Source organism: Carcharodon carcharias, chromosome 8 (assembly GCF_017639515.1).
Source record: "Carcharodon carcharias isolate sCarCar2 chromosome 8, sCarCar2.pri, whole genome shotgun sequence".
NCBI classification, from domain to species: domain Eukaryota; kingdom Metazoa; phylum Chordata; class Chondrichthyes; order Lamniformes; family Lamnidae; genus Carcharodon; species Carcharodon carcharias.
In genome coordinates this window covers 136,506,362-136,528,060 of record NC_054474.1, presented here as the reverse complement: position 1 = coordinate 136,528,060, position 21,699 = coordinate 136,506,362, and the positions used below count along the sequence as shown (strand labels likewise).

Genomic DNA, 21,699 nt, shown 5'->3' with positions numbered 1-21,699 from the left:
AATAAGTACCACAGTACTTTCTCTCCAGCCATTTACAGGTGGGGTGGGCAGCTGCAAAGTGAGCTGAATGGCTCACTGTGCCAACAAGGAAAGCAGCTCTGTGTGTGTGTCACACCAGGAGTGGAGTGCCAACACTGACATTTTTGAGTCTCATCAGATTTAATCCTGACATGTCTTTTAGGATGTAAAAGTCAGGTTCAACTGGGTTTAACCTTTATCAAAACCTCAGTTATCCTGTGTGTATCCTATATTATTAAAAAAAAAACAAACTTTCACTTCAGAAACATGCCTTAAAACAATCAGGCTTAAACGCCATCTCCAAGGTCCAAGCCAAATCAAAGAGAGGCCAAGTGATTATGATGTAAAGGGTACTGTCATCAAATAGCTTGCAAAGAATTGAGACATCAGAGGAGGAGTATTGTGACTGCTAATACATTTATGTTATTATGTCTGATATTATAAATTACTTATCATTGCATCAATTAGAAAAAAAGGTTTCTAATGTGCCAATGTTCATGTAACTTTGTTCTGCCACTCATACAGAAGAAGTTGCATTTAAATTTTCACACCAAACTTTAGCAACATAGAAGACAGCTCCAAAACCCCTTGGTACTGCAGCGCTGTCCCTTCCACAGCACCACTTTGAATAGGAAATTCAATCTTCAGGAATATTTAAAACAGAAAACCTTGGAAATTGATAGTAGGTGGAACTTTTTTTGTTAAAAGGTGGTCTTACTGTATATTTCAAATATTTTCTGCATTTATTTCCAATTTTCTGCAATTTCAATTAGTTCAGAAATTCATTGAAATCATTTCGAAAGGACTCACTCTCATTTCTCACCATACAGGAATCAGAAAGTACACATGTTCCTGAAAGCAGCCAGCATCAATCTTAAACTCCGTGGTTTAAAGTTCCAAAACCTCGACGGGCTGTGTGATGTGTAAGTAAGATGAGACAATGGAGAAATGAGAAAGAACAGAAATGTTCCATTGTGAACTACAGAGATGTGTTAGGAAAAATATGGCCATCGTTAATTAGTGAGTTGTTTTTATATCTGGCCATGGCAAAGAGTGGTTGACAACATACTCATTTGTAAACATGGGGAAACCTGGCATGCAAACATGAGACTTGTCAAACACAAACCTTCTCATGTCAAACACCACTGAGGAATCCAATCCACCAGCAGCAAAAGGAATAAACACAAAAGTGTAACATTGAAATTTGTTCAGCTGTGACTTCCGCAACTGTTGGGGTGAAGAAAAATAAAAGCACCTTGTGGAGGTGTTAAACACGGCGTGCCAAGTTTTGAAAGACTCCCGTACTAAGGAAAACAAACGAACCACAAAACATCTTTCCTGGTAAGGAAAAATAGCCATGGAGAGGGAAAATGCTGAAGTTAGCGAGCTGTTTATACAAGTTTGCAACGGTAACTCACAATCTAGATTTCCTTGCAATTTAACACAACAACCGATAGCAGTTTCTGTAGCTTTTTTCTTACATAATTTTGTTTGAAGCCGCCATCAAAACATTTATTTGAAAGATCCCATTTGAAAATGTGTATTAGGGTTGCCAACACTCCAGGACTGTCCTGGGGTCTCCTGGAATTGGCAATTATTCTCCTGCATACTTCTGTAAGTAAGGAGAAAAATTGTGGGGAATTTAAACAGCTTGTGTTTTTTCATTTTCTCGAAACACTTTCATTTATTAGTTACAAAAATGTTGGAGATGAGGAAAGGAAATGATTAGACTAAAAGTCAAGGTTAATCCAATCAATTAACAAAGAGCTTGTTTGCTTTCTAATTGGGGTGGAGATGCATTGCACATGGAGATGGAGCAATTAGGGTAATGTGGGAGTGGGTCGATTGAGGTGGGAGGTCATGTGCTGAAACCTCCAGGAATACATCCGACCAGAGTTGGCAACCCCAGTATGTGTGCGTGTGCATTAGCACGTGCTTGTGCGTTATTTGTTTTTGCTTACTTGTAGAAACTGTCTGGTTCCAGGCATTTGAAAATTAAGGAGTACGTGGTTGTTTCCGAGGCAACCCCATGGTTTTTCCCCACCACCACACAGGAGGACCCCAGGCCTGAAAGAAGGTCATCCGCAAAGCTCAGAGATTCCCCTAGTAAAATAAAAACACACAACAGAAGGATGACGAAAATGAATTAAAATAAGTACAGGCAAACAAAAGCTTCTTGACATGCATCATGCAAAGTAACTCTGGCATTTCCACGGGCTGTTCCTGTATTGGGGGAAAATTAGGTCATCCTTTTTCCTCATTTCTTTATTTTCTTTTAACCAAATTCCTAAGATCTTTTAAAGAAAAGGAAAACAATGTTCAGAATTTCTTAAGATGTTTTTGGTCTCCTGCAGGCTATTACTTTGTTAAAGGTTAAATGTGTTCTGGCCTCTCAGCCATTTTGATTTCTTTCTCTTTAATTTTGTGCAAGTGGGATGAAATGTATTAGGTCTATTTTCCTCTGCATTCTTGCTTTATAAATAGTCACGTGTATATGTGTGCGCATTTTGTTTTTGCTTAATTCTGTTTTTCCGTGTGCGGTCATATATCATAGACTTTTTGTTATTGTAACCATTTCATGCTTTAAATTTAAAGTATATTTTATGCGTTAAATAATTGGCTCGCAAGCATTAAGAGATTTAAAGACAATTAGAGGACAGAAAACTTTCAGTTTACAGTACAACTGTCTGAGGGTAGAAACACTGTTTCCTTAAGAGGAGGCTGAAGCCATTTATCTTAAATAAACAAATGTCTCCAAGCGTGGGATAGAGGTAATAAGCTGCCAGTGTGGGATATATTTGCAGCTTGATGGTATTTACATTTCATCAATCAGTTCCCTGATTTTACCACCACTGGAAATCCACAGTATTCCCCCTGAAATCCATGCAAAGGATCTACAACAGAAACATTATTCATCGAGTCAAATGCACATGATTCCTCGAGAGTAGCAAGCAGTAAGAAATTACGTGAATAGTTTTGGAATTCATGCTCACGAGGCTACGAGGGAAGTCTGAGAATTAAATACTAATACATTCAGCCATTTGGTTTCCTAAAACAGATGTCTACTGTTAAAGTTTTAATGCATTAACTTCTAAAATGTACATGATGGTGTGGCACAAATCCCCTTTCATTTTCCTCCCTAATATTTTTCACCTTCTTTATTTGTGTTAGCCCCATCATACACCATTTTGTCAATGAGCACTCTTGAACTGTCATTTGAGCAGTGCACGAGTACCTCTTTCCAATCCAGGAAAATGACTCATCTCTATTACCTGTATCACACTGGGATCCCTCATAAATTCTAAAGCCTATCTGCATTTTACTCCCAGTACACAAATGAATTGAAAAAATTTCCATGAGTGACTCTGATTGGCCTATAACCTTAATTCACCCTGCTTTCTTCCTTCCTGAAGCCAAATGTGACATAAAATACCATTGCCTACTGCAAAAAAGGGCATTAATTCTGATTTAAGGCAAGCGAAATAGAAAAAAAATCTTCATCTCACTTACAAGGAGCACATTGATAGAATTATAATCTTAAAATAGAAGGTGAAGCTTCTATATAAATACCTACAACTCCTGTCACAACATATAACAGGAATTGGCCATTTTGACCTTCACGTTTCTTCCACCATTCAGTGAGATCGTGGCTGATCTGGAACTTAACTCCATATACCCGCTTTTGCCCCATATCCCTTAATACTTCGGTTAACAAAAGAAATCTATCAATCAATCTCAGTTTTAAAATTAACAATTGATCAAGCATCGATTGCCATTTACAGAAGAACATTCGAAACGTCCACCATCTTTTTCATGTGGAAGTGTTTCCTAATTACACTCCCGAAAGCACTCTAATTTTTATACCATACTACCTAGTTCTAGACTCCCAACCAAGTTTCTACCTGACCTGTTCCTCCCAATATCTTGAAAACTTCAATCAAATCTGTAGTATAAGGGTCTGGTACATACTGGATTAATGTGGGACTGAGTACAGTACTACCCAAACAGTGATGTAAGAAGGCACATGACCCAGACCCAGGAGTCAGTGTGGTGTTGAGCAGAGACTGGTTAAGACCTAAGCATGGTGCTAGCTCCCAGCTTGTACCCTTTACTGTACATGTGTAAACAGTTCTACTTGTTAATAAAGACTTAGAGCTGACCTACTGAAGACCATGAAGCCCTTTTAAAGAGACAACGTTCTGTAACTAACCTCCTCCCATCAAAATCAACCCTTGACGTTCTAAATTCTAGATAATAGAACCTTATATTTTGTCATCTCTCCTTGTAATTTAACCCCTAGAGCCTGGGTATCATTCTGCGAAATCTAAACTGCACTCCCTCCAAGGCCAATATATCCTTCTAAAGGACTTCTTTTCACACCTGTCTTCATGTCGAAATTAAGTGCTTTCCACTTGTAAATCCCATTTATTTAAGCACTATGTTTAACCTAATACCAAGGCAATGATATGAATAATTCAATTTTCAGGCCCATCCATTCCATCAAACCAACATGATTGCGCAGGGTTGGGGTGCCAAGGAACTTTGGTCTTTTGACCTTCTCAGCCAAGAAAGGAGGCCTGGAAATGATGATGAGATTGTTAGGAGTATAGAATAAAACAGTATTTTACTTTCTATTTCCTATTTTCTGCCTCCTTCCCTTCTTGAATAGAAGGGATATATTTGCTACTTTCCAGTCTGATGGAACCTTTCCAGGATCTAACGAATTTTGGAAAATTAACACCAACCCATCTACTACCTCATTAGCCACCTCTTTTAAGACCCTAGAATGAATCAGGACCTTAAGACTTGTCAGCCTGCAGCTTCATCAGTTTGCTCAGTACCGTGACACTAGTGATTGTAATTTCACCAATTTCCTCCTTCCCTTCCATCTCCTGATTTACAGCTATAACTGGAATGTTTTCCGTATCTTCTGTAGTGAAGACAGAAATACGATATTTGTTCATTTCATCCACCATTTCCTTATTATCTACTGTTAACATCCCATTCTCACTCTCTAAAGAATCAACACTCACTTTACTTATTCTTTTACCTTTTAAATACCTGTAGAAACTCTTGCTATGTGTTTTTACATTCTTAGTTAGCTTCTTCTCATACTATAATTTCTTTCTCCTGATTAACCTTTTAGTCATTTTCTGCCCTTCTTTATATTCTGACCAATCATCTGAACTGTCACTCATCTTTGTGTAGTTAAATACTTTTTCCGTCACTTCGGCAAGCTCAGCTTTCATGCCCATAGTAGCTCTTATTTAAATTTAAAATGCTAGTCTTAGACCCATTCTTCTCCCTTTCAAACTGGATGTAAAGTTCAATCATATTGTGGTCACTGCTACCTAGGGGTGCCTTTACACTGGGGTCATTAATTAATCCTGTCACACTACACAATACCAAATCTAAAATAACCTACTCTCTGGTTGGTTCCAGAATGTGCTGCTCTAAGAAACTATCTCAAAAGCATCTATGAATTCCTCATCAAGGCAAATCTGATTTTTCCAGTTTATATGTAGATTAAAATCACCCTGATTATTGCCATCTCTTTATCACAAGCACCCAATGTTTCTTCTTGTATACTTTGTCCTGCATTGTGGTTACTGTTAGGGGCCCTGTAGACCACTCCCACTAGCGACTTCTACTATTCCTCATCTCCACCCAAACCAATTCCACATCCTGATCTCCTGAACCAAGTTCATCTTGAAATACTGCACTAATGCCGCCCTTGATTAACAGTACTTTCCCACCTCCATTACCTAGCTCTCTATACTTCTTGAATGTCATTTACCATCAATATTCAAAATACAATCCTTGTCATTCTGCAGCCATGTCTCTGTAATGGCCATCAGATCATATTTATTTACTTCAACATGCACTATCAATTTGTTTACTTTGTTATGAATGCTATGCACATTCAGATACAGAGCTTTTAGCTTTGTCTTTTTTGTTATCTTTATAACATCTAGTCTGGACTGATGGTGTATTCTTAGGTTTTTCCTCTCTGTTCCTTCCTGCCATTCTCTAGCCTTTACTACTATTTTGCCTTGACTTTACCCCTCAATTTATTTCTTCAAAAAAAGCTCAAGCCCTCACCATCCTTGTTTAGTTTAAAGCCCTCTCTATTTCCCTAGTTATGTGGTTTGCTAGAACACTGGTCCCAGCATGGTTCAGGTGTACACCATCCCAACGGTACAGCCGCCACTTTCCCCAGTACTGATGTCAGTGCCCTATGAACTGAGACCCACTTTTCCCACACCATTGTTGAGCCAAGTATTCATTTCACTAATCTTATGTGCCCTCTACCAATTGGCATGTAGATCAGGTAATAATCCAGAGATCATTTCCTTTGAGGTTCTGCTCTTCAATTTGGTATCTAGCTCCTCATACTGTCTAAGCAGAACTTCTTTCCTAGTCCTACCTATGTTGTTGGTATAATCCATGGTGCTGTGCATTTACCCATGAACGATTGGATGAGACCCAAATGTAATTGATTTCTATGTTAACAGCTAGCATATGTTCCCAAGGAAAATGGTTTATAAGCAATATGATCAAAGAGTTATATTGCAGGGTGTCTTGGGGGGAGGGGCGGGGGGGGGGGGGGTGGTGGGTGGGGGATGGGCATGAAAGATACCAACAAAAGAGATAGAAATAAAAAAGACCAAAGACCATTCAGTTATACAGAGGTTTATCATGTCCCATAAGACTGTCCGAAAACAATCTAGAAAACTAGCAAAAGCTAGCCTTCAAAATGACTGACACTGATACAACAGGAATAGTCCAAAAATGGGCTGAATTTTTCAAAGTGGCTGCGGCCCTTCAGTGAGTCAGAATGTTTGCGGAAATCCTGTTTCAGCCTTTTCTGCAAGCCCCAACTGATTCTGAAGGAATCAGGCAATTAACTGCACAACATTGGGGCTCCCGTCCCTTTAAGTGACAATGTCCTGCCTCCAAGTGCTGCCGGCAACTCTTCAGTTCCAGCAGTGCCATTTGGGGCAATGCTGGAACTGTACTCTGGTCCAGAGCATCATGGATGCCACCCTGGGACTCAGGGGGATTACACGTTTCGGTATGCCTTGGATGATGGGTGCAGGTGGTTGATCAGGAGGTTGGAGGGGGAGTTAGTGGAATGGTTGGTGATGGCAGGTGGTGTGTTTCTGCGCCTTTCCATTGGGAGGGCAGCTTTTCATGAGCTACAGAGGTAACCAACTCCGAGCCTGCAGGGAGGGCCCCCAGGTTTCACTGGGTAGTTTCGGCATGTAGCGGTTGGCCCCCTCGCTGCTGGTAGAATGCTAATGGCCCTTAAGTGGCCCTTAATTTGACACTTAATGGCCTTAATTGACCTCTGTGTGGGAAAACCATCTTCCATCTTCTCTGTCACTGAGAGAATTCCATGGCATTGGAAAGACAATGGACATCCTAGTCCTCAGCTTCCTTCCCAATTCTCTGGCCACCCCCCCCAACCTTATGAAAGCCCCATTAAATTCTACGCAGTGCGTGGAAAAAACTAAGGGATGCATGTGCTTTGTGACATAAACCTAGAGGTATATCCATCCATTCATTGCCTTTCCTCCCCATTACCATTCATTCCACTCTCCTATCTCCATTCCTCTTGAGTTTGGCTGCTGTTGGACCAAGTATGCTTATTCATCAAAGCTGCTCCTGATGCCAGAACTGCCGACCATTGCAGGACAGAAAATCCAAATCCAACAAGACTATCGTTCCCATTAAGAGAGAGGGTCTCCCGTTGGGTCCTTTGGCAAGCTTACTCAGAGAGAGGCAATGGAAATAATTGAGTGGCTGTACTGGGTGATTTTTGTAGGCAAATTCCAGCCCCAAATTGCTGTCGTCGTGAAATGTTGATGGGATAATTGTAAATTATATCTTGCAGTTACTGTTTTATGGGCAAATGTGTTAGCAATATAACTCACAGTGGGGTCCCACAAAGAGCAAAGCGATGAATATGAATCTATTTTTGATGGTATTGAGGGAGGAATGTTGGCAGGCACACCAGCAGAATGCAGTTTTTTTTTCAAACAGCAGCACGGTATGTACGATTTTCAGCTGAACAGGCAGATGGCACTTCAATTTGACATCCCAGCTAAAGGCTAGCAACTCTGGCAAGACATTGCTCAGTGCTGCACTTTAGTGTTCACCTAAATTATGAGCTCAGGTTCTGGAGTGGGGTTCATATGCAAAACCTCCCATTTCAGAGGTAAAAGTACTACCAACTGAGGGAAACTAACACTTGAAGAGGAGAAAGGCCAGTTCCCCAGTCTAACTTGGGGTGTTAAGGAAATTTACCTCCAAAGAGAATGGACAGTTCACAAGGCATAGCAACTTAATTCTTTTCTTAATCCCTTTCTTGTGAAAAACTCAATTGCAGTGGTCTAAGTGCTATCCCCATCCTCTCAGCTGATGAAAAGTGAGCAGGAACATGAAAAAGGAAATATCTTAAAAATTAGTATCGGAAAAGGGACTGACGTATTGGATCAGACAAAAGGACATGCAATCATTGGATCCTTGTTGGCCACACAAACCAAGTTATCAATAAACTAAATTAGAAACACTTTATATTAATATTTAATACTCAAAAGATTTATGAGAATGTTTTCAGGGATGAGGGGCTTCTGTTACAAGGATAGATGGCAGAAGCTGGGGCTGTTCTTAAAAGAGAGGGTTGAGAGGAGATTGATAGAGGTGCTCAAAACCATGAGGAGTCCAGACTGAGTAGATAGTGAGAAGTCACTCCCTTTGCAGAGGTATAGAGAACTGGAGGACACAGATTTAAGGTGATTGGTACAAGAACCAAAGGCAACATGAGAAAACATGGGCAGAATTTTGCCCTCGGATGGCGTGCGAGCCTCACCGGCTCAGCGGCGGGTGGACAGCCGACCCCCGCCACCGAAAAGGGGCCCGCCGCCATTTTGAGTGGGTGGGCCAATTAAGACCTGCCCAGCGGCCTGCCCGATAGCGCTTCCTGTTCCGGGAGGGAGGGAATCCGCATCTGTCAAAGTGCGCTCTTTCACGCATGCACGCAAAAGAGTGCACTGCTCCCTGAGGCAAAGTCCTGTCTCAGGGAGATTTATGAGAGGTAAGTAAAGTCTAAAAATAGATAAATATTGAAATTATTAACATGTTCCCCTCATGTGACAATGTCACACGAGATGGGACATGTTAATAATAAACACACAAAATTTATTAAATGTTTAAAAAACAGACTTGAAACTTCATCCTGCCAATGGATGAAGTTTCATGAATAATCAGAGGCCCACTGGGGCTCCTGGCCTGCCCGCCAGCCTTAAGCTTGGACGGGCAGGTCTTTAATTATCTTAATGAGCCTGTCAATGGCATCGGGGATTCATCCTGACGTCATCCCACATCATTTTCCCCTCAGCGAGTGGGCCCCGCCCCCAACTAGCCAAGGGGAAAATCCTGCCCCATCTTTATACACAGCCAGTGATTACGAAGTGGAGTGCACTGTTTGGAAGTATAGTGGAGGCAAATTCAATCCTGGCTTTCAAAAGGGAATTGGATAAGAATCTGAAGATCAAAAACGTGCAGATTTACAGGGAAAGGGCGGGGAGCAAAATGAGCTGAACTGCTTTTGCAAAAATCCAGCACTGACTCAACAGGCCAAATAACTTCCCTCTGTGCTGTAGCCATTCTATGGTTTTATTAAAGGTATTTCAATGGATTTCAGCACCAAGAACGATACATCACAAGGAGGCTACCAATAAACGTTCTCAGCTATTCAACATTGTATTCCAGACAGACATAGAAGCCAATCTGCACACATGAGCAGGAGGAATATGGCAACGACACAGTGAACAACCACTGCAACAAGCTGACATAACTAAAAAGAAACTGGCTCCAGTGGACCCCATCATAACCTCCACAACAGTCCCCTGAGAGTTCTGGGATTGAGATTGGGGATAGGCGGAAAAGTCTAGTTGATGTCACAATCAAATCAACCATGACCTTACTGAATGGAAGAGCAAGTTTGAGGAGCCAAATCGCCTATTCCTGCTCCTAATTTGTATGTCCGTAAAGAGCCCAGGTCCTCACCTTGTGCCAGGATGGCATTCTGAAGACAGAGGCACTGCCCACCCAATACATGGCCAGTAGTTTTAGCAGGCTGGAGACTTCCCTACGCGAGGAGTGGGGCACCTAAATGGCTTGTTGGGGGATTGGTAGAGGTACATTGGATGAGGTGTGCTATGCCTCGCTGACAGCTGGCAAATGTTGGATCTATTCCAGGCTGGGTACCTTGAAGAAACAATGGATGATATTGTAGCTCATTCAAAACCCATCCACTTACAGAGTTAAAATCAGACCCAATGTATCAGCCATGACTCAGATGGTAGCACTCTTGCCTCTGAGTCAGAAGGTCATGGGTTTGAGTCTCAGTCCTGGCTCTTTAGCACAAAAATCTGAGATGACACTCTAACGTGATACTCGAGGAGGGCTGTTGTCATCTTTTGGATTAGACATTAAAACTGAGCTCTGTTCATCTTCTATGACGGATGGAAAAGATCCCTTGACATTTTTAGGAGAAGAGCAGGTGTCCTGACCAATAGTTATCTCTCAATCAACATTACTAAAAAACACAAAGCATCTGCTCATCATTGCATGGCTGTTGGTTGGAGCTTGTTGTGTACAAATTAGACTGATCAGTTTCCTAGATTACAGCATAACAACGCTGACAACATTTTTAAAAATACTTAAGTGGTTGTAAAGCACCTCGGGACATCCTGAGGTCATGAAAGACTTTCTTTAACATGCACCTGCATTTTCTGGAGGGTTACACCAGTGTCCCCACCATTTTTGGCAGGATGTTGGTGAAAAAACCCAGGGTGAAGTGCACAAGGATGTGGCTTCCAGAAACAGTCGGAGGGAGCTGAATTTAATACTGTCAGATACATCGAACTGGTTTCTTCCAATGTCACTATTTGCCTATTTGGATGTCGACTGCTCCAATATGTGACCTCCCTCCCTGGTTGTAATGGGTCAGTAACCATGTGTGCATAAACAAATTGGAAATTGCAGAACAGGAGCAGTCACTGAATGTCGCACACAAACAACTCTGAAGTTTCACACAACACATAACAATGGTGCAACTGTGGACAAATTCTAACTGGGGGAATAACAGCGTAATTGCTTCAAATTAAATAAAACTCATTGCAATTCTGCCTTCACTCTTTTTTATTTACAAACCCCGGCCATTCTACCACGTCAATGGCAGGAATGTTCAGTAAAGCTAGTTAATGCATTCAAATCAGGGAACATCTTCCATCTCTCAAGAAAGCTACTTGAGAGGAAAATAATCCTCTATAAAAGACAACGGCTCAATGTGTCTCAGAAAGGAATTTTGAGGAAGGGCATAAGTTTCTAATATTTTTATTTAAACAGCTTACATGTTACGCACACCTTCTATGCAGGCAAACACTAAATAAAAACATCTGTGACTCTCAGGAGCCATCAAATTATCTTAAGATGTCTCAAGTTTGTGTGCAACCAACAGTAGGAGAATCATTAGTTCTAATAACATTCAGTTATGTCCTAACTGATTGCATTACAACTGGCAGCCTCCAAGCAACAGGTCTGATTGGTCCCCCAATCTGAGGGAAATTACAACAGCTTGCATTTTATAACATCTTCAATATAGTAAAATGTCCCAATGCACTTTCATGGCTGATTTTTTTTTTGTGAAATACTGACACCAATGTTACTGCTCAGCTATGCATATCATGCAGGCCTTGCTCTGTGAGAAATAACGCATGAATGCGGGCATATAAAAAACCTTCAACGGGACTGAGCATTGACAAAATGTCCACATGAAACAACTACACTTTAAAGGGAACACTGGCTGACACATGGATCGAAAAGCTGACCATCCACTTAAAAATAGACGATGGCTGCCATTTGTGCTTTATTGACAGTGGTCTGGATTTTGTGTTGAGGAGCAAAGGAACAGCTTTCACCATACATCCCATGTACAGTTGTCCAGAGACTTTCTGAGGTCTTGTCAGCAGAGAATTCTGACCCAGTGATACACCCTCTCCAAGGGATCTGTGGTGTCTGTGAGCACAGAAAGCTCTTCAATCAGATTGAAGAGTCCTCACTGAGGCATGCAAACTGCAAAGCAGGCAGCTTAAAATAGGAAATATATATGACATACGTTTTATCATTGTACAGAAAGCAAAATAAAGATTTGGACATGTGTGCGATTAAGGGGGTGAAACTAAGAGAGAAACAGAAAAAAATTCAAACAAAATTTATTTTGGTTTTAATATTTTAAAAAATATTCCACCTTAATTTTTTTCTGAGGGAATGAGACTCCACACATTAAATTTTCAGAGCCAGAGAGGTTGTTCCGCAGAAATGATCGCATATTATGCTATTAAAAGACCAGCTACTCCTGACTGCACGAGCCTTTACCTATTCATCTGTCTTCATATGACAGTAGTAGGTAATGACACTAAGCTTATGCCATTACAGTGATTCTGCCCCAGGCCTATCGTTGAAGGCTGCAACAGTACGTCCTGTGGAGGAGCAGGGTATCACTGATAGCAACTTCCGGATTTGTGTTTGACTATATGTGTGGATGCCAGAAGCTGCTGTTAATTTTATCTTGGCAAGCGGAACAGCCTCGCCATTATTAGTACACCAAAATCCAGGCCATTATCACCTCTGAGACAAAATATTACAGTGGAACTCTTCAAAAAGCTTGCTGGGGCTTGGCACAGTTTCAATCTCATATTGCAAATGCATAACACTTAAATCATTACAATACAAAACATAAAAATTGACTACAATTTAGCTTCGGCATATCTACAATGTTCACTTACAATTGATACTTAAACAACCTGATTTATTTATACTGTTGTGCAATTTCCATGGAGTTACTTTGCTTTCATACCGAACCATCAAACACACATCATGAAGAAACAGTCTCCTTCCTAACAGGCACTGCTTCTAACAAATCTTTTTTGGGCGGACGAAGTATGTGTAAAATCTCACTGGGCTGTTTAGTATGTTCTCAGAGACATATGGGTAACAGACAGTCGCAAACCTTTCGTGTACCTCTGCAAGCCTGCCAATTGCAGATGGGGCTTAATTAGGGACCTGAAAATTCTAAGAAGAGAAAGAAATGTTTACTGGTAAACCTCAAAAATCCTTCAGCTGCTTGAATGCGTTCAGTGTATCTCCTGTTCAGTGCAAATATCTTGCAATAATGCTAAAAAGGACTCAAGATTCAGAAAGTATAGACACTTCCTTGGTATTCTCTTTGCAAAGGTTGGGGACGGTGGGGGAAGCCAAATGGGGATGGTAATTATAAGGAGAATTGGAGGTAGATTCAGATGCAGTACAAGGCCCTTCATCAAGCTCTCTCTCTCACTCTGTTTTGCAGTGAGAGCACACTCCTATTAACTAACTGCAGCTTAGCCTACAGCTCCTACCTTTCCCACAGAGACATGAGTAAAAAAAAAGTTAAAAAGAAATATAACTGTTTAAACAAAAAGGGTCTTTATTGAATCCTGGCATCGTGCAATGCTTTCCCTCAGCTCTGATTACATCTACAGACAGGACAGAGCAAGCAAAAAAATCAAAGCAAACAAAAGTGGGTGAAAGAGATGATACAAGAGGACAGATAGTCCCATAAGATCTTGCAATATATTGTGTGGGTCATTCCAACTAATGAGGTACAATGCTGTACATGTGTCCACTGCTGTGAAAGAAAATATTGTGCAAAAGGTAGAAGCATACATTTACACAAATCCTAACTTCAAACAACTCCTCCTGGGGCTACTTTTCAGAGGCTTTCTTTTGACTGTGGGTACGGCAGGGCTCTTGTGGGACTCACTGACCGTGCGATTAACTGTTTCATTCAGCTGCACAACGCGAGCACTGTTCATTTTGTACCTTTCTTTTTCTTCCGAATCCTTCAAATGCTGTTAGGAAATGAAAGTTGCTCTTTGACTTTTGGGGGGCCTGCCTGGGGCTGAGCCCCGCTGTCTTGAGACACCGGGGGGGTCAGGGTAGCAGGTAACTGCACAAACCACAAACATCTGCAGTCAGAAATGAACCATGTCTGAAGTCACTGGGCCTTTCTTATTGCAAAGCCTTTTTTTTTCCAGAGCATGGGTTACACTGAAGGTCAGAAATGAACTTCAATCGAGACTCAACCTGCATGATTATAATGAACAGCAGTTAAATTGCACCACAAATATAAAATAAGGAGCGATGGACTGTTTCTTTACTCAGTCGCTTTGTTAGGTTGCTGCCAATGAGAGATTTTAGAATAATATCGTGATTGCACAATTAATTTCTTAGGCGACAGGTGCACATTTTTGTGCTGCTTCTCCCTTATCCAAACAAAGCTGATAAAAAACAATAAAAGATTCATTTTCCAGAAAAGTGCACAGATATCAGCACTTCTCTCTCTCCTACAGCCAACATAAAAGTGTGCAAAAAATATCCTCGGCGGTTAGGGGAACAGTATCCCCAGCAATCCTGTCATTAATTTCACTTGAGATCAGTGAGAAGGCTCCAAACATTTAATAAACATTCAAGGTCAAAAATCATGGGGAAAGCATGCAGCACAACCATTTAGTAATTATAGCCCAAAACATAGAAGCGCTATAGACAGTATGTCTCTCAGCTGCCATAAACATATATGTAGTTTTCAGTAGGGGACAGTGAAGACTAATGAGGAGTGGGAAGGTTGTGTGGTTGTTTGTTTTCTTCCTTATCTCATAGTAATTGAGGCCAATTGTAGCTGCTCCCTCTGCATGCCCCACACCGCACCCCCCGCCCCCCTCATGTCCCCGACTCCTCAGACATCATTTCAACTGCGACTGACTGATTACGCACAGGATCACAACTGAACCTGAGGATGTCTGATCTTTTTACATTTACCATATCATGACATTATGAGTGCATGCCCCTACGCCATCTGGTAGGTGGTTTAGGCCGATTGGGGCCTGCCAGAACACCCAGCTTCTAGAAGCCAGAAAAGGTGCAGAGAAGGAAGATGAAGTGAATTTTAGTGAACATTTTAAATAGCTATAAACATATTCAGCAATGTTGTGATCAAAAGAAAAGATAAACAAACACTGCTAAGTTGTATTGCATCATCTTTCCCATATTCTAATTCCTATTTACTATGCTGATATTAGGATAATTTTTATGACTTCTAACTCTGTTAAGTGGAAAATCTATTAAATTAATGTCTCATTTAGTGACTCAGCCCTTATACTATCCCTTGTCCTGCGTATTACTCAGACATTTTGAGAAACATTAAAACCATTTCCTCAGCTGAATTACTGGAAACCTTCAAGATATTGCCTTTCCAAGAACACCAGAAGGAAAAAAAAATGACAGGAATCTGATCAGTCACAAAAATAGACAATGCATGTTAGAAAGCTGGATGTAATATTTCTGTCACAGGGATTACAGGCAATGCGGAAGACCTATCAGAAAAAATAAAGTCCTTGGCAGCACAACAATTGCCAATGAAAGATGACATTAGTAGGTTCCATGGACATAGTGCAACAGACCAACTGAATCTAAGGTGTTGTGAGGGTTATACCAGTGAAGTCCGATGATTACTGAGTTTGCTGAATTACCTCACACACACTTCTTATGAGGCGTAACAGCCGTTTCTCTTCCATCTCAAACAAAATACTGTTTAAACTACATCCTCTAAGGAAACAAGATGAAATTAATACTTCTATTTTAAACAAAATAACATTTACCCCATTTCCCCTTGGAAAAATAAGTATGACCTCCTCCCTCCAATAAAGATCAAGCCAATGTACCTCTCCTACAATCCACAATGCACTCCACTGCTGCCATCCACTGGAATCATAACTCCCTCAAGCAGGACGGCAGTATAGTCTAGGTCCCAGCCTTCATAGTGTTTGCCAGCTATGTCACCGTATGAGTTACTGACAAGAGACCTTTCACTTTCAGGACAAAACTACTGATGCAAGTTTCCCTTTTCCTTGGCAGTGGGCAGCTCTTCCACTGCAAAGTGCTCCATCTAGTGGCCCAGCCAGCAACTGGTAAAGCAGCCAATGAGAACAGGTGAGTTTTGGCCTAGATTTTCTTTAAATACCTGCTGTGAGGAGGAAGTCAGGCAATAAAATGGGGCGGAGAGGCTCTTGATTGAAAATTTGACCTTTAAAATGCCCGCCATTATTTCCCTGGCATGAAAGTTCTGTGACCCCAGTCCATCTGCTGGAAGCACACTCCCCCATATTTCCTACATTGCAGCAGTAATGTTTTAAAAATGCTTCAATGGCAGTAAAGCATTTTGAGACGTCTGGTGGTTGGGAAAAGTACTATTTATATGCAAACTTTTCCCTAATTTAACTAAAGTTTGGTAGTGTGGTGTGGTGTGGTGGTGGGGGGTTGAGTTTGGGGGGGTGAGTTTGGGGGGGGTGGTGGGGAGGTGGCGGCGAGCTGGGGGTTGGCCAAATACCCACCTGAAATTTCCTATGATAAAAGCAAAAAACTGCGGATGCTGGAAAAAGAGTCATACGGACTCGAAACGTTAATTGTGTTCCTCTCCGCAGATGCTGTCAGACCTGCTGAGTTTTTCCAGGTATTTTTGTTTTGGTTTTGAAATTTCCTATGTTTCAATCCAACTTACTGCTTCTGAAAATCACTGCCGCTGTTAAGATGCTAGTGGGGAGCCATCGTGGCCCACAGGCAGAAGAGATTGGGAAGGTGAAAGAACACAGAGGGACATGGTTCTGCAACATGGGGGAGAATTTTCTTCCTGTTGGGGGGGTGTTGGGCGGGAGGGGGCAGGCGCACAGCCGATCGCATTTAAGGCCCACCCAATGTGACGCTTACCTGGAAGCGCTGAGCGCTGTCTCTCCAGGCAGGGGGAATAGCCTGATTCGGGGCCTGCGCTCTTTCGTGCATGTGTGTGAAAGAGCGCAGAAATCTCCCTGAGGCACAGGGCTGCCTCAGAGAAATTACTTTGATTTTTAAAAATTTTAACAAAGGAAAAAAAAAAATTAAGACTTGTCCCCTCATGTGACAGTGTTAAATGAGCTGGGACATGTCTATGAATTTTATTTAAAATTTTTGTTAATGTTTTCAAACCTTCATGAAACCTGATCCCGCCCGTGGATGAAGTTTCATGATAAATGTAAAGGCCGCCTGGGCTCTTTGCCTGCCCACCAACCTTAAGGTGGGATAGGCAGCTCAGTTAATTATTTCAATTGGAATTTAAATGGCCTTAATCGGCCTTTGACAGTTCAGTGGGCACACAGCCGACTCCAGTGCGTGGCCACCAAACTGAAGATCTAGCGACGTCACCATGTGTCATTTTACGCGTCGGCGATCGGGGACTGTCCCCGCCTGCCGACTGCAAAATTCTGGCCATGATTTTGACTGCAAGTCACTTTTACCATTTTGAAGCTGACATTTCTGTGCATGTAAATATATTTTATGAAACTTATCCAGAATTAACAGGGTTTTTTGCTTAGTGAAATAATGGGTTTCCCTTTGGCAATTATTTTTATGATTTGAGTAAAGAGAGGGGAAGAAAGGAGGGAAGAAAGGGAGGAAGCAAGGGACGAAGGAAGGGAAGAAGGAAGGAAAGGTGGAAAGGAGGGAGAGAGGAAGGAAGGGAGGGAGGGAGGAGGGGAAGGAGAGACCAAGGCAGGAAGGAAGTTATGGAGGGAGGAAGGGAAGGGAGGGAAGGAAGGGAGGGAGGGTGGGGAAGGATAGGCTCCCACTTATATAGTGCTTTTCATGACCACTGGATTATTCAAAGTACATTTTAAATGTAGTCACTGCTGTAATGTAGGAAGACATAGAGAAGCCAAGACATTACAGTACCATTCCCACAGGTAATACCTAACCCACAGGTATCCATGCCTCAAGGTCTACCAGCCACAGTGGACCTATTGAGAGTTTCCTCTAGAAAGTCTGTGAAGTCTGTGTTTTGCCCCATGACAGTGTCACAGAGCTGTGTCAACTGTTGAAACTTGCCTTGCAACCTCTCTACACCAGGGGCAGTGCTTTGACTGTGGCCATGTGGTTGACAACAGCATTTAACTTTCAAGCATTGGTGACTTCCAGGTAGCCTCTGGTACCATCAGTCAGTCAGCAATTCATTTGGTTCATTGCTCTGTTCAGGCACATCTCTGAGTTTGTTCAATTCCATATGGGTCTACCAAAGCAGAGATGGAGAGCCATTTACTAACTTTGAATGGCTGGATTCTCATAGGTGCTATTGAGATCACCCATATGCCTGTAATGGACAAGATGGGGGTTAATTTAAACAACACAAGTTTCTCCTCTCACCACCCGTCCGTAAACAGAAAGGTGTTTTGATTTGTTTTCCCTCTTTATAAGCGGTGGCATATTTCCCAACGCCTCAGTTTTGGTGTGGTCCAGTTTTCTATTAATAACTCCACATCAGACTCAAGATAGGATGAACTCAAAGGATTAGTTTATTTACACACAAATGCGGAAGCAGGGTCACAACACTGTCTTCTTTACATTCATACAGTAAAAGGAGGATAGAGAAAGGGAAGATTTACAGTGAAAAGGGCACAGAAAAAGAAACTATTCTTTCATGTGGGTTCCAAAGCCTAGAATCAAAGTCCAATGAGGTATTCCTTCATGGAGGTCAGTGAGCTGAAAACCGATGCTGGATAATTCACTTACCTGGTGGTGTTGACTTCACACAATGAGATAGACGTGCAGAGATGAATCAGTCTTATAGGCTTTGGTACAGAATTTCCACCAGAAGCAGCATAGACGGGGCCAGGTGTTCAACCTGAACAGAGCTCCTTGATAGTGAGGCTGCTAGTAGGCTGGTAAAAAGCAGACTGAGACGTTGAAGTACAACAAGGCAGTATACTGGTTCCACAAACTAGAGGTCCATGTCACATTCTGGCTTTGACAAGGGATGTGTATCCCTCATCTGGGTCCCTGAGATTGTTGAATGGCTCAACCATTAAGAATTGAAAGAAAGGTTCCAGGGTCCTTTGTCTTAGTAGATGAGCAGACTCCTGTTGGCCGACCTGAGGTATGAAATGCAGATGGCCTTTGTACAGCTTTCTTTGAATATGGTCAGTGCAGCCCAGAATGTATCATTAGTGGCTCTTCAGAGATCACGGTGTGCATGTTTCTCCGATACTGCCAGGTAGCTTCTTTTATTTGGAGGTCACAGACAGACATAGATTCAGCCATGTCAGGTCTTTGTCCAGTTTTAAAGTTTTAGCGATAGCAATGAGCCTAACTCTATATATTCTATTAAAAAATACAGGATGATGGCTTAGTCCCTCATAGTGCCTATAAAACCCAACCATCAACTTGATCAGAAAAGGCTTGGTCTTCCAGAACCTTCAGGCAGTGGGTGATGCTAGCCCACCTCATTTTGCAAGTGAATGTATTATACCCTGGCAACAGCCACAGTTTGTTTACCTTCAAACAATCCAAAATGCATGCATTACTCAGTCACTGTAACAGGGTGACTGAAGGAGACAAGCCGTAAGCATGCCGGCCTTGTCATTTGAAAACCAAGCTGAGCCAAAAGCAAGTTCAGTGAGGCCATCTCATCAAAATTTTTATGCAGCATAGTCCAGCAAGCGTTTCCAGAATTCTGGTGGCTTTCTGCACTCTCAACAACTTGACCAAAATAATGGTTTGGGTTTGCCAAGTACAGAAAGTTAGGCAGAACAAGGTGTTGGATGGATATCCCCTGTTCACAACCAAGATGCCCAGGAATGAGAGGAGGTGAGCTGGAGACCCCCCTTGCCCACAGTATGTCCTATCAGGCAGGAGACCATCACCAACTTCTTCTAGAAAAGAGGGTTCCCTCCTAATTAGAAGACACAATGCCTTTGATAAACCCTTGGCAATCTCTTAGGCAACCACTTAGCTAATTTGTAAAACTTCTAATGTCCTCTCTGTGAGAGAACAATTACAAATGTTAATCATCATTTAAGTGGGATTTCAAGAAGGCTTCTTTGAAATAATACATAAACACACTGAATTGCCAGAATTGTACATGTTTACTAACTTTTGCCCCTTTATTTTGACCATTTCTACTTCTAGGTCTTAGCATAGCGACTGATCCTTGTCCCAAAAGTTCTTTCTATGCATGACCCGAGTCTTTTATTATACATGTTATAACACCAGTGTCAGGAGGCTGTGAGATTTGTAACTGAGACAGTTCTGATGGAGCCCTGAAGTACTGAGATGACACTCATCTGAGTACAGCCACAATCCGTGAAGGACTTGCTTCTGGTATCATATTAATTGGACATCTAATATCCATAGGCACCAGGCCAAAGGTTCTGTTCTTTGTTGGCTTTTGAGAGGCCTGCATTGATGCAGGTACACTGCTGCCGCCATGCGAAGCAGTGAAATCTGCATCCACTCTTTGCAACAACTGATGCTGGGCAGGGCTCAGTTGGTCTAATAGCCTGCATGAGATCAGGATGAATAGTTCCAACTGAGTCTGAAAGCTCAAAGATTGAATGCTCTTTTGGTTATCTATTGAAGCAGCCATTGGTGTCTCTCCAGAAGTGACACCTGCCCTCAGGTCCACCTTCCTGACATCTTGAGGTTGCAGATGCAGATTCCTCTAACATTTCTACCATCTACAGCATGAGAGGTATTGTAGAGTGGCCGAGTTGTGCTATTAATGATAGAGTTGATCTGCAGATACTTCTTGATGGAAACATTAAGTTTATTTACCATATACTCAGCAGCAACTACACGTATGCTTTTAACTCTTACTCTATCTCTACAATGACTGCTGAGGTAGGTCAAGCTACTCTCCCATTGGTTACTACAGATCATGTGATCTTCCTTAACAAGTATTATTCTTAAAGGTGCATTACACACTAAATAAAACCATAATTATTACAAGAGGAGGCTGTCCTCACTGCCTGTACATGGGCTCCTAAATCACAGAATTTTTAAACCCTGAGCCCAGAAATCTTGGTCTGTGGGCTATTTAGTGAAACCAGCTGTTATCATTTAAGAAATATTGGAACTTAGGAACATAGGAACAGGAGGAGGTCATTCAGTCCTTTGAGCATGTCCTGCCATTCAATTAGATCATGGCTGATCTGTATCTTAACTCCATCTACCTGCCTTCATATTCATTACTATGCTTGCCAAATGTAAACCTATCCATTTTAGTTTTGAAATTTTCAATTGACTTCGTCTCAGCAGGTTTTTGGGCAAGGCTATTCCAAACTTTCGTTTTCCTTTCTTTGAAAAAGTGCTTTCTGACACATCTTCAGTGGCCCAGTCCTAATTTTAAGATCAAACCCCCTTCTTACGGACTCTCCCACCAGAGCAAGTCATTTCTCTCTACCTACCCTGTCAATTCCTTTAATTGTTTTAAACGTCTCAATTAGATTGTCCCTTAACCTACTCTACTCGAGGGAATACAAGACTAGACTATGCAAACTGTCCTTGTAATTTAACCCCTGCAGGCCAGCATAACCTCCCACTCCTCCTGCTATGATTCACCAGTGAAATTCTCTCTGTCTTGGTAATGACAATGACCAGTCCTAAAGGGTATATCTAAGCTGGATGAGTAAGTATGGTACTTATGATCAGAAAACATAGAAGGCCCATGCATTATTTTCAGTACAACATTCTAAGTGCAAGTGACATGGTGAG

The 21,699-nt window shown here is 41.7% G+C and overlaps 1 protein-coding gene across 3 annotated transcripts in view; it reads right to left on the bottom strand.

The window, feature by feature from the left end:
* Window positions 1-21,699, bottom strand: part of LOC121280872 (astrotactin-2-like) — a 1,734,361-nt gene that overhangs the window by 188,931 nt on the left and 1,523,731 nt on the right. For all 3 annotated transcript variants that reach the window (XM_041193192.1, XM_041193193.1, XM_041193194.1), the window contains one exon: window positions 1,980-2,121. In XM_041193192.1, coding sequence (XP_041049126.1) covers window positions 1,980-2,121 — 142 coding nt within the window. The remainder of the gene's footprint in view (window positions 1-1,979; window positions 2,122-21,699) is intronic.